General features: G+C 44.8%; 2 protein-coding genes and 1 long non-coding RNA gene across 3 annotated transcripts; all 3 read right to left on the bottom strand.

The window, feature by feature from the left end:
• Window positions 1-546: 546 nt before the first annotated feature.
• LOC133912326 (uncharacterized) lies at window positions 547-1,270 on the bottom strand. The gene is made up of 2 exons (XR_009908783.1): window positions 1,182-1,270; window positions 547-910 (listed from the first exon to the last, which is right to left on the bottom strand). It is a non-coding gene; the product is annotated as an uncharacterized LOC133912326 (long non-coding RNA).
• Window positions 1,271-4,572: 3,302 nt separating this feature from the next.
• Window positions 4,573-8,902, bottom strand: LOC133912324 (uncharacterized). The gene is made up of 4 exons (XM_062354993.1): window positions 8,700-8,902; window positions 7,060-8,591; window positions 5,204-6,007; window positions 4,573-5,031 (listed from the first exon to the last, which is right to left on the bottom strand). Exons 2-3 carry the CDS (start codon window positions 8,587-8,589, stop codon window positions 5,204-5,206), a joined length of 2,334 nt encoding a protein of 777 aa, XP_062210977.1. The 5' UTR covers window positions 8,590-8,591; window positions 8,700-8,902; the 3' UTR covers window positions 4,573-5,031.
• Window positions 8,903-9,332: 430 nt separating this feature from the next.
• LOC133912325 (peroxisomal membrane protein 11-3) lies at window positions 9,333-12,790 on the bottom strand. The gene is made up of 2 exons (XM_062354994.1): window positions 11,916-12,790; window positions 9,333-10,186 (listed from the first exon to the last, which is right to left on the bottom strand). Exon 1 carries the CDS (start codon window positions 12,606-12,608, stop codon window positions 11,925-11,927), a length of 684 nt encoding a protein of 227 aa, XP_062210978.1. The 5' UTR covers window positions 12,609-12,790; the 3' UTR covers window positions 9,333-10,186; window positions 11,916-11,924.
• Window positions 12,791-13,439: the final 649 nt, after the last annotated feature.

Genomic DNA, 13,439 nt, shown 5'->3' with positions numbered 1-13,439 from the left:
CTGGAACATTATGAAAGATCGTGATAAGAAAGCCTTACCTATGTCCTTTGTATTTTATTCTACTTACTAGATTAGAGGCAGGCATTCACTTATTTGTCACTGAGAATCTCGGCGACATCCTATTTGTCACATTTACCCACTTTTTCCGCAGCTTTGCGTATGTCTGGCACAAGGGTGAACAAAGTACAGCTACTACTATTCAACAGCCAATCGTGGCCTAGTCGGGTGCATGGTACACGGTAGCCCCCCTTTTAACCTTCCTTTTTCACCACGCAAAAAGGTCAACGAGAATATTTCCAAAATGCTACGGAGTACGGACTTGGACTTTAGATTTGTCTAAAACAAGAATTCTATGAAGATGCTATGTTCTAAACAGACCCTAAAGAGAGGAACTTATCTTTGCTTTCTGTACTATCCAAGGTATTAATCAATGACAATGCTAGAATCTCTTCTTTGCGTTTCTTTCTTCAAGCGTTAGCGCCAGCTCGTGCGAGAGCAACGTGCCAAGTAGTAAGTATAATAGTATTATGCCCCGACGCCAACACGTTATTGCAAGTTCATGACAAATTGATACAGATGGTTCCCTCGATTGTTTCTTTTTGATACAGATAGTGCCAACAGGCCATCGAAGCTACATCAGGTCCCTGGAATCTGGATGATTGGTTGGTTCGTTCGACCAGGTTTCCATTTTGACCGGGAGCAACGGGGTCGGCGATCATCACCAAATCCACTGTCTCAATTCCTCGAGAAACTCGATCGACAGCTAAGTAGTGCTATCGTCAGAGGGACAGGCTTCCTCCCCTCCTTCCATGTGCGGCCCTTGTGGCGGTGATCTGACCGATTCGGTCTCGGCCTCCCAGAGTTCACACGTTGTTTAGCATTTACATGTGCGTCCGTTCTGCCCGCCCTTCTGAGAAACATGCAAATGATAGTGATCAAAGTGGAATTTTAGGTTGCTAATGTGTCATTCCAGGGTTTTTAATTCCTTTTCATTTGATTTCCCCTGTACAGCCATTTAAAACGGTCCATTCTCGTGGCTGTACAAGGGAGAAACATGTGAAAAGGAATCAAAAACCCTAAAATGACAAATCAGCAATCCAAAATTCCACTTTGATGATAATCTACCGAAGCAGAGCAAAATGGTGGCAAATCTTTGAAACGGCACTAAATTAGTGGCATACAAACAAATATCCCCCTTCTGACATGTGGGTTCTGAATTCCTCCCGCGTGCAAGTGCGGCACGAGGAATTCCCAGAGTTTGTAGAGTGCCGGCAAAAATCCAAAATTAGACAACATACGCGATCATATTTGCCAAAATAGACAACATGTCAGCGTATTTACAATTTTAGCATCTGTATTCGGCACACCGTGTGCCGAATATGACACTGTAGCCCATATTCGACACACCGTGTGCCGAATATCAACCGTATTCGACACACAGTGTGCCGAATATAGGTTGTAGCGTAGTACATGGGTCCGCGCCAGGGACGATGGCGCGGACGTTGGACGTGTCCGCGCCATCATGACTGGCGCGGACACGGCACAGCTACAGCGGTGTCGCATCACGTCTCGTCGGGGTCTCCTCATGTCTGTGCTTTCGGCTGGTGATGAGTGCATCGCGTGCATCGTTTTTTGAGTGAGTGGGTTGCCTCCTGGCTTTTGTGATGAGTGCATCGTCTGGTGGCTGCTATAAGGAGTATGGTGAGGAGGAGGAGGAGCAGACACATTGCGAGGTGAGGAGGAGCAGCAGACGCATTACGAGGTGACAAGCAGCGGAGATCAGACGAAGAGTAGCAGACGCACCGCGAGGTGACGAGCAGCTGTGCGAGGCAAGTAGCAGCTGCGCAAGGCGAGAAGGAGCAGCTGTGCGAGGCGAGGAGCAGCTGCGCGAGGCGAGAAGGCTCAGCAGCGCGAGTTATAGTAAGTACTTAGATTATGTAGGTAATTAGTACTTATATTAGTTTTAATAATTAGAGTAAGTAGATTATTTAATCTATTCAATTAGATTTGATAAATTAGATTAAGTTGATAAATTACAGTATTTAGATTATGTATATAATTAATACTTAGTTTAGTAATAGTAATTAGAGTAAGTATATTGTTTAATGTGTTCAATTACATTTGATAAATTATTTTAAGTTGATAAATTAGAGTACTTAGATTATTTGAATAGTTTGATTATATGAATATAATTAGTCAGTGTAATTACATTATTACAGGTAGATATTAAGTTGTTAAAATAGAGTAGGTATAATATTTGCATATTGTATGATATCGTAATAGATGGTACTATAGCGTAATAGTAATCGTAATATTTAGATTAGAAAATGTAATTAGAGCAAGTAGAGTATTTATTTCGTTCGAATACAATGGATTGTATTAGCTTTGGTGCCAGTGAGTTTGTTATATGAAGTTTGTTGGAAACATAGATTGTATTGTAATTTGTTATGAACGTATTAGGTGTTGTACCTATTTTGTAATAGTTGTTGTCTTACTTTGTTTTGTAATTGAACCATAAGGCTTGAAATTATTGGCATGGCTTACACTCCTGGGGATTGTTTGTGGCATCGGTGTCATTAATGAGCTAGTGCAATATATTGTGTACTCATCTGTACTAAGTGTTATTCACTATATTACGTACTCATTTGTACTATACCATACACTTCAGTGTTCAAGTAATTTTAAATTTTGTTGAAAGTTGGTAATTACATGAAATGAAAATACGTCGGCATCAAATGTCAATTAAATTAGCAAATAATTTTAAATTTTGATGAAAGTTGGTAATTAAATGAAATGACAACACGACATCAAACGACATAACTGATCTCGCACTGTTGCTCCTCCTCGCCTCGCGCTCTGCTCCTTGCCTTGCGCTCTGCTGCTCGCTCCTCATTTTGTAGTAGGCGGCGGGCAACACGCTGAAAGCATCGCAACAAAATGACGCACCGCCGACCATAATCACAGACATGAAGACACCGAAACGACAGCGATGCGACAAAAGCAAAGCACGATGTGAAAAAAGCAAAAAAAAAACGGAGCCAGGAGGAAGTCGATTCGCGCCAGGGACGATGGCGCGAACACGTCCAGCATCCGCGCCATCGTCCGAACCCACATACGACGCTACAGCCCATATTCGGCAAACCGTGTGCCGAATACGGTGGCTTCAGTGCCGTATTCGGCACACATTGTGCTGAATATAGGCTACAGTGCCGGTGTGCCGAATACGAATGCTAAAATTGTAAATACGCTGATATATTATCTATTTCGATAAATACGGTCGCGTATGTTATCTAATTTTAGATTTTTGCCTAGCGTGCCCATCCGTTCTACTCTTGCTTGCCCCTTGCTTCACAGAAAACACCAACAATCTTGAACATGTCTGGAAAGGAGGAATTTCACAAGAATTTACGATTTTTTTGAGACAGTAAAAAATTGTTATAAGCATCGTTCGAAGCTTCTTCCCCTGTACACGACCGACTTCCACTCGTCATTCTCGCTAAAAAAGTTTACTTACTAGTACCTACTATTAATGTGTTAGTTGCCAAGCAACTCAGGGTTTTTATTCACCTTCATAAGCGGATTACCTGTGTCAAAACTGGCAAGAAATGAGTACTTCTCTGACCTAGCACATGGCGCAAGAAGGTAAAACTTAAGGCCATCGCTGTAGTCTCAAATTTCAGCGCTACCTGTAAAGTAGGTTTCAGTCCAGGTCATCCCGTTCGCCAGCCGGGACCAAAAACTGAACGAGCGACAGAGCATGCTCAAAGCGGCATGGGTTGAATGCAGATATCGCAGTCCAGATGGAAAACAATCAACTAGGCCTTAACTAAGAATAAATACGCATTAGCAAGCACCTAATGTTGTAGTAGCAGTGAAGAGCTGCTGACCTACGAGGCATAGTTCCATGCCTTCAGACACTTGCTATCGGGATTCAGGACCAGACAGTTAGCCTGAGCTAAGGATAACTAAGGACCATCCTTACCAAAACTGTGTAACCAAAAACAGTTCAGTCGCCAGCTGGGGCTATAGCCATGTCTTCCAGCTGATCTCTATTTGGACCACAAAGCTATCCAGACAGGCAGGCACACTAGCCAAAACTCTATAAGCATATGCATATGCATACGCATACATGAACGCATACTATGTGCAGATCTGCAAAACAAATGGCAGGTGTACACACAAGGACGAGAGAGAGAGAGAGAGAGAGAGAGAGAGAGAGAGAAGATCCTCCTTAAAAGCAGAAGCAAGGGTACACAAACCCAACCTGCTGCTACCATGTCAAATGCAGGGAGAATGCAAACTCGAGTCGATGCGAAACATTCATCTATGAAACATGCAGACAATACATTCATTCACACTAGACAACAAAATACTGAAAGGAAAAGCCAAGTGTTCAGACATAGATGGAGATTGTTAGCGTTTTTCTCGGTTGATCCGACACATCCTCCAGATATAAAATGCGTACCAAAATCAACCCACACCAAAAGAACAGAAAACCAATAACTGAAAGAAGCAAAGATTTGCATAATGCTTACCACTACGCAGTAAATGATTAGTACGGAAGAGGCAGACTGGGAAGTTCAATTAGCAACTCCTTTAATGGTCAAAAGAGCATCTCGTCAGGGAAAGAATGATCAGCCTAATGAAGATGGTGTCCCACAATGTTACAGTGTATAAATATGAAGCTATCCAGACATTCAGAAACATCTTTGTCGTTGTGTGATCTTTGAGGTTGTGTTTAATGACTGAATGGATGAGAATGACAATAACAAGAAAAAATGCCTAAACTAGAACAAAGGGCTTCGGAAAAGTGTGTGCTATGTCATTGACCACATCTCTAACACACGAGCTGAATCACATTGACCAGCTATTCAATGAGAAATGCTGGGTGTCGCAAACAGAGCATGATTGCAAGCTCGATGAGGATATTAAGGCGAGGCAACAGGCACACGCTTGCTATGTTCAATCCCAAAAGCCAATAAAATGGCACATGTTGCTCCCTTAATAATGTTCATGGAGTAGAATGGCATTCTGAAACAAGTGAGTATACGTCAATTCCAGTAAAAGATTTTACAAATAATAAATAAATATATTGCCACACAGTGCACCTGCACCATACTTTCAGCATAGTTGTAAGGGCTAATTAAGCACAAAGAAATCATTTAAATAAAAAGCAGAATTTGCTGGAAAAAAAAGTCTTTACCTAACGAGGACTTTCACTACACGCTCTTGAGGTTGTGTTCTTGAGGTTGCTCTTGACACCTTCAATTTGTTGGTAATCATCCCCATCTAGGGACATGCATGGAGCAAAATTGCTGTGAGCTTGAACAAACGGAAGGCCATTGTGTTGGTTCTGAATGCCATCAGGCAGAATCTGTGAAGTGTTTGCTTCTGACAAAGAATGGAAGTTATGGCGGTTTGGTTCAGTTCTTGGTACAGCACCACTGTCCTGTACAATATTAGGGTAAATGTCTGGTCCACTAGATGGCCTTGGTCTAGTTAGCAAAATCCGTATATACCGATGTATTTGACGCCTTCCTGAAAGAGTTGCACGCCTTCCAGGAGTTGGTATGCTATCAGTTGAAACTTGTGATTCAGCAGAATGAATTTCCCCAGGAACCTCTCTTGGAGATAGATTTAGATCAATCCCTTGAAAAGAACGAGGGTTGACTGATGGCAATCTTTCGAATGTGCCATTTTGTGCAGCCGTGCCAAACCCTACAGAACTACCATCAGCATGATTTCTGTAATTTTGTCTTTCATAACCCATTGTATGTTGTATTCTGGTATAGGATGGTCCCTCGTCACTAAGTCTGCATCCTCCACAGTACCAATTTCCTTCAGGTACTTCTCTTCCCAGGCCAACACAATAAGTATGCGCAGAGGAATCACAAATATCACATAGTAACATGAGACTATCATCGCCACCTTGATTGCATTCTATACACACAACATTCTCATATGGGTCTAACCAGCGCCTTATTTCTTCTTCGGTGGGCTGATAAATCTGTGCAATAAGCAAGAAGATGAACATATGGTACTCAAACCAAACTACAGTGTTGAAACTTCATATTCAGAATTACAACTGACAGCACACAACAGGATAAAACTCAAAAGATTACATTAGAACCGCAGAAGTTTCAAGGATTAATTCTTATATCAAATGTCGCGCTGATGATCTGTTTAGAAAGTAACAGCACAACAGCTTTATCATAAGAGTAACAGTGATGAGATATTTTTATTGATATTATAATATGCAGATGTCAATAAGAATTAATCCAAGATAGGAACGTATGGAATTAGCACTACATTGCCAGAACCATGACCTAGAAATCAAGCTTCTTTGCTACTATTATTGTTATTAGCACTATATTACTTTTTATATTATTACAATCTATTTTGGTTTTTGTGGCTCTTTTTGGGTTTCAACTCTAGCCTACCCAACTTGCATGGGACTAAAGGCTCTGTTGTTGTTATTATTGTTGTATAAAGTATAATATGCAGATGTAAAGCTCGAGAACCACAAGAAAACTGCAAAGAACATGAAAGGGTAAGAATTAGGAAGGCTTATAAAAATAACAAACTTAGAGATGAAGTACCAGGAAAGTTAATATCATAAGTTCATCACCCATGGCTAATGGTCAGTGCACACTTATGAAGCCTAATCAAAGAGACACTAAATCAATAATTCAGATCATCTTGCACCTAAAGACCCAACGTTCATTCCCTATCGTAATTAAATCTTCATACACAACTTAAAAATGCCATCTCCTCTGATGAATGCCTTTTTGTTTATCTCACTATCCCACTCACTCACATTGTACAGATGAAGAGATACATCAACAGTTGATGAAATGGATATGCAAGTTGCCAACTAAATAACCAATTAATGGATTATACTATTACAAAGAAATGAATGAAATCTCTAACACAAAAGGGCAGTAAACATATTCGTGAATTTTGTTTTGAATTGATCATTAATCTAAAAAGGTAAACATAAGAAGTAAAAAGTTATCAGATCCGAAATTATGTAACAACAACAACAAAAGAGAACCTTACCTGGTCACGCTCTTTGACCTTAATTACAGCTTTTCTCTGTCCCAGGCCAAGATCCACCTTTGATGACTTGGTGATTGTTGTGAACCGCTGCTTACACAATGGGCACCTTGACTCTACCCTAGACCATTCCATGATGCACGCGAAGCAAAAGTAGTGAGAGCAACAATTAAGGACACCCTGCACAGTCGCTCTCTGCTCCTCCGAGAGGCAGATCCCACATATTGGCTTCCCAGCCTCCTCCGGTTCCTCTTTCTTCTTTCCCTTGTCTTCTCTATTCCTTGTAACAAAAATCCTCCTCATATGTGTAGGCAGCATTGGCAGAGCCTTTGGGGCATCAGTCTCCCTCAAATCCTCTAATTCCTTATCTGATACAAAGAATTCAGAATCTGATGATGACTCAGACCCAGATATCCTCTTCTTCCTCCCCTTCCTGGCTGTAATTGGCTCAACGATTGGTGTTTCAACATTGTTAGGTTCCTCATCAGACGTCACAAACTCAAAGTCTGATGTGTCTGAATCAACATTCGGCCATGTCTCTTCCTGGACAACTGATACTGGAGGGTCCACCTCCCTCCCACTCCCGGTCCTGGCCTTCTTCCTGGAGTGCCGATTCACCATGACCTGATCCTCCACAATGAAGTCATCATCCTCTTCCTCATAGTGGTCAATCACTGAACGCTTTCTCCGCCGCCTTATGGAGTCATCATCCTCATCCTCATTGTAGTCGTCAATCACAAAACTCTTTCTCCGCCGCCTAATGGGTGCAGACTTCCTCGCTTTCACAGAACCCACCTTCCTCCTGGAGACTTTAGATCCACTATTCTTCTTCTTCTTCTTCTTCTTCTTCCGTGATTGCCGCTTAGAAACAGACTTTGGCTTCACCGGATTCTTAACAGCAACCTTTCGGGTGAGGAGAGCACCCAATTCCTCTTCCTCATCCTCATCGTCATCATCCACTTCAGGGTCGAAATCAATGTCCTCATCTACCTCATCCTCCTCGTCATCCAAGTCAGGGTCGAAGTCCATATCCTCCTCCTCGTGCCTCCTCTGATGAGATTGCTCCGCTGCTGGAGCCAACTTCACATTCTGGCCACGCCCACCGCATTTCACCACACTCTTGGGCCGCGGCGGCGTCTCTTCCTCCTCCTCCACCATTTCCTCGAGTTCATCGTGGTATTCCTCAACCTCCTCGTAGTCGTCGTCCTCCTCTTCGTAGTCGTCGTCCTCCTCATATTTCCGGCGACGAGATCGTGCCGCGGCTAGATCCGCCTTCCTCTTCCGCCCGCGGTCACCGCCCTTTACCGTTCGCTTCGGACGCGGCGTCTCAACCTCGTCCTCATCTTCGTCCACCTCGTATTCCGCGTCTGAATCCTCCCCCTCCTCGGCGGCGCTCGGGGCAGAGAGCTCCTCCGCATACTCCTCCTCTTCCTCCTCCGCTACATACTCCTCGTCGTCGTCGTCCCCGTCCAGCCACCGCCGCCGCCGCCCGCCGTTTTCCCGCCTCGCCGGCGGCCCCTCACCTGTCCCCATCCCTACACACCAAATCCACAAATCAGAACCAAATCACCCCCGAGCCAAATCCAAATCGACGGATCCAATCCCGAGCCTCGCAGGATTTCGCCCAAATCAGCAGAACTTGCCTTTTCGAGCGAGAATTGACGCGAAACAGTGGGCGACAAAAAGCAGAGCAGCGCGGCACAGGCTCTCTGTTCACACCCCAGTAGCTCCAAAATTCTCTCGAAACCTCTGTAGCGGTGGGCTCGAATCGGCTCGTGCGCGCGCAGGTCAGCGAAGGCGGCGGCGGCGCGAGCTGAATCGAGAAGCGAGGAAGGAAACGGAAGGGGAACGGGGCAGGCCGCGGATGGGGGGAAGCTACGAGGGGTGGGGGGGAAGCATCGTCGCGTACGGCAGGTGGAGGCGGGTGCGGACGCGGTGGTTTTATCGCCTCGCCCTCTCCACCCCACGAGACGAAACGCGAAACGCGTAGCGTGGGGCGGGTGGTGCGGCCACTGCGGTTGGCTGGCCGCTGGGTTGGGCCGTTTGGAGTTGGACTCGTCGCCCGCTGCGCCGCGGTATTCCTAGCCATTTTCGCGTGTTTCGCTTGCGCGATGCGGGCGACTTCTGATGCGTTTTTCCCCGTCGGTTTTAGGTGGGTTCGGCGTTGGTGGCATCGCGGGCGCGGGCGCGGGCGCGGCTGAAGTGGCGTGCGCCCGTGGTGGTGCCTTGCGTGCACGTGACTCGTGAGGAAGTTTGATGGGGGAGGGGGAAAGGAGGATTTTGCCGTCTCCTCACGGTGGCCCGCGGCTGTATGACAGCACAGCACCCGGGTTCCTCTTTTCAGGGGTCGGCCGGTTTCAGGCTCGTGCTGGAAATGGACACCACGGGGCCGAGTATGCTAGCTTTCATGTGCGCTCTCCGTGTTGCACCCTGTGAATCGAAAGTTCGAAGCTGATGTTCTGATGGGGCGGCACAAAAAATTTGGCAGCATCCGAGCACAGCCTTATGTTTCTGTAGAATAGTAGTATAATCTCTCGACGAACTCGACCGGACCCAGAGCTGAAGAAACAAAACAGTGATAGCCTTGTCGCTCCCATGTGAGGTGCAGATGACAGGTTCATCTTACGCCTTCACTGAGTCGTTATGAAAGTTCAACAGAGCATATGTTGTTCGGGCCGACGTGTCAGTTTAAAAGGTTGGCAAACAGATTGGGAGGCTCCAAGGTTGTTGTAACTAATGGTCTAACAAAAGAGGAACGGTACCAGAGTGGATGCGGTTGATTATCAGTACCCACAAAATGGACATATTTGATGATGAGAATGGTGCATGTAGGCTGCACCTTACGCCTGATCCCAGGCAAAAAGCAGTCTTGCTCCAAAAAAAAGTTTCTAATCGATCGCTTTTGCAGCAATTAACTTAAAATATAATTTGCTTCCATGATGCTTTTACGAGGAACAAATAAGTTCCTTCCATTTCGATTTGAAACTGGTATAGTAGCTCATAATCTCAATCACAACTGTCATCCAACTTGTGACATAACAGCAGCTATGATTTGTCAAACTTATGCAGCTGGACATGTTTCGATTGGTGGAACAGCGCAGGCAATTCATCATGAGAGAAATTAATTCTCCTACAAATAAGCAGTTATAAGAAATTCTCGTGTTATGTGGCAAACAGTAAATACAAAATATCAAATTCAATAAAAATAGTAAGCTGTTCATTGCTGATTAAATCATTTTATTGCCATCATCCTTTTTATTGATACATTCATAATTTATTTTGCTCGCAGAAAGGCTTAAGCAATATGCCGCTACAAATTACAACAAATTTATATAAGCGCATATACCATGAATAGCATTAAACTGAACCTACTCAACCATTGCTTGAAACCAAGAACACTAATCTGACCGTACTTAAAACACCATATTTTGAGTTATCGCATGAATAATAAGTGCAAACAACCAGGATATAAATTTTCTTAGGTAGCCAATCAAACTAGGTTGCAGCATTCTCTTACTAAACATGAAAAAAAAATGTAAAGCTGCTAAATCATCACTACAACATTTGAGTGGCAATGGCGCTTTACAATAGAACTGTTGAACCTTGAGGCACTTACAGCTCTCTAGTCGCTACCACAGCAACACCTTGTCCTTAGCAGCAGATCGTTCGGAGCAAGTTTAATAGAAGAGTCAAATTTGAGCAAATTTCAAGTTCATAATAATATAGATTCTCAAGTAATGCTAATGCCAGCCATGGCTGCATGAAACATAGGATCGGGTGAAATTTGACAATGCTACCATACTTTATGCCATTACATGAAGCAATAGCTAGTGAATGTAACAAGAGAGCTAATTCACATTCTATGAGTTGCAGCTTTCCTCTTAGAACAGTATGAAAGGCAATCTGGCTGCAATTTGGAGGTAATGAAATAAATACTACAGTACAATGATTCATTGCAACTAAACAGCTCCTGAAGTTCTATTTTTTTCTGGTTTATAAAAATGCAGATACTCACCCTTCTTTCCAGTTGACTGAATATTAGGCTAACATAGTAGGTGGCAATCGAGCATATAAATGAAATCTAATTTATATTTGGCCTGCAAAATAAGAGCCACCGAGTGACATCTTGATGTATTCAAGCTTGGACCTCTTGCTAGTGTCAAGTTCATGTCAGGGATTTAGTTTTCGTCATTCCTTCATCCTTTTCATACCTCACTTATGCTTGGGGACATGAGCATTCTGTTTCATGAATGTATCAGGCCTTAATTACATTAGCTTCAGAGTTTTGACATCCAATTTGGCAACTGTTCTTTCAATATTATTAACACAAAAGTAGGGGGAAAAAAGATGCAGGGAAACTAAGTGCATGGCTTTGGTGTGCGTTTCTTTTTCTTTTTGTGCATGAAAGTCAGATTATGATAAATTAATAACTAACTTGATATCTGTATAACAAACGTGCATCTTGGTGCTGCATATTAATTTGACATGGAGATATCTTCCCTGACAGACAGCTAAAGGTTTTAGCTGAGCCTCAATGCTTCTGATTTGAGTATCATGCAGCTAGATACTAAGCCGTTAATATGTAGTTGGCGAAAAGCAAGGTTATTTCTTGATTTTTTATGAAATCGATCATACGCAGCATATACACGTTCAAGAAGCATAAGCAAAAATTGAATGATCACGATGGCTGAAACATACGAAATTCTGCACTCTACCCAAATGTACCAGCATGAACTTCATTCAGTCTCCAGCGGACCAGCACCAAGTTTGAGAGCATCCAGATTTCTAGGGGCAGCCCTTAAATCTTGTTCCAATCAGAACTTTATTTCATCATATGATGTGCTATCTATAACATTTACCTTCAGGCTTCAACAGGAATTCCAATTCTTGTGCGTGCTGATCAACGCCGAGAGCAAGCCTGCGGATGCCATCAGCGTGGAGCTGCCGAGCAACCCCTTCCCATCGGTGACGTCTCCTAGCGCCATGACCGCGTCCGCCACGTCCTGCACCACCGACATCCGCTTCAGCAGCAGCTTACCCCGCATCGTCCTCACTGCCTCGCTCTCCTCCCCGCAGCCCTCCGCAAGCTGCTTCCTGATGGACGATTTCATCTTCGCCACCTCTTCCAGCTTAATCGTGATGGAGCCAACGTAGCCCAGCAGCTCGGCCCAGGCGCTGAGGCGCTGGAGGCGGGGGAGGAGGTGCGCGGGCAGGAGCCCGGCCTTGGCGAGCCAGACGAACTGCTCTATGAAGTAGTAGACGCCCTCGCCGCCGTAGGCAAGGAGCGCGGGCGGCGGGGGCAGGTGCGGGTGCGCGCGAAGGGCGTTGAGGGACTGCACGAACTTGCCGAGGCGGAAGGCCTTGCGGCTGAGGCCGACGCTGGACTCGAAGGACTTGAGGCGGGAGGAGGCGGCGGGGGGCAGCGGCGGCCCCGCGGCGAGCGCGAGGCGGGCGGCGTAGCGGGAGATCTTGAGGAGCTTGTCGACGCCGTCGCGGCGAGCAAGGTAGACCTCGAGGTGGGCGAGGAAGTCGCGGGACTCGGAGGAGGGCATGGCGGCTGGCGTTAGCGTGGAGGAGGAGCGAGAGCAACGGCGTCCCTGGGTCGTAAACCTACTTGGCGGCGATTGCGTGTTTGATTTTCTTTGGAGGGGGGTGGGGTGCGAGAGCCGTGGAGGGGTATTGGGGATTTCGTCTCGGTTCGTATCGACGAACGAGGGAGGACGACGACGAATCATTGGACTGACGAGGCAGGGCCACAGGTCAGCGTAACAACTCAAGCCTTTGAAGAGAGAGCTGGGTACAGGTCATGCATTGCGACAGTGGTGGATCTGAACTCATATGTTGACACATAATTGTATAGTTTAGAAGAAATTTGATGGTTTTAAGTGTTAGGTTGGTTGTATAATCTGTCATAATTTAGTCTGACATATCAATGATTGATAATGAAGGTTCTGATTCCTAAACGTCAAAAAATCGGCTAGCAGTGAGAGCTCTTGGAGGTTATATGATATAAGCAATCACAACAATTTATGTTACTGGGGTTGAGACGAGATTTTTCTCACTGTATCCTTGTAAAAGCGAGCAATGTTAGGTCTATAGAAGCCGAATCTAGCACCGTAGCAGTTGTTGGTGAAAATATTATCCATGAGAAGGTGCATAAAAGTGTGGTTCCGAAGGTACCCTTGCAGACTAGTATATTGGTTTAGCAACAAACCACAAGAGAAGAATATAATAATGGGGAAGAAAATCAGGCCACGATGCGTGCTAATTATGGAGAGTGGTACAAGGCACTAGTGGATCAGATGGAGGCAGATAACGATAAATTTCGCACATTTATGAACTCATGTGCAAGTATCCCGGAAAAATGGACAAAATTTGCTTTG

The sequence above is a fragment of the Phragmites australis genome, chromosome 3 (genome assembly GCF_958298935.1).
Source record: "Phragmites australis chromosome 3, lpPhrAust1.1, whole genome shotgun sequence".
Taxonomy (NCBI): Eukaryota; Viridiplantae; Streptophyta; class Magnoliopsida; order Poales; family Poaceae; genus Phragmites; species Phragmites australis.
Note: the sequence above shows the minus strand (reverse complement) of the source record. Positions and strands in the feature narration are given on the sequence as shown.

Bases quoted from the DNA above. Each gene is read 5' to 3' on its own strand.
- LOC133912324 (XM_062354993.1), bottom strand. From the start codon at position 8,589: ATGGGGACAGGTGAGGGGCCGCCGGCGAGGCGGGAAAACGGCGGGCGG. The intron at 6,008-7,059 runs GTAAGGTTCTCT...CTTATTGCACAG, and splicing joins AGGTCAAAGAGCGTGACCAG to ATTTATCAGCCCACCGAAGA.
- LOC133912325 (XM_062354994.1), bottom strand. From the start codon at position 12,608: ATGCCCTCCTCCGAGTCCCGCGACTTCCTCGCCCACCTCGAGGTCTAC.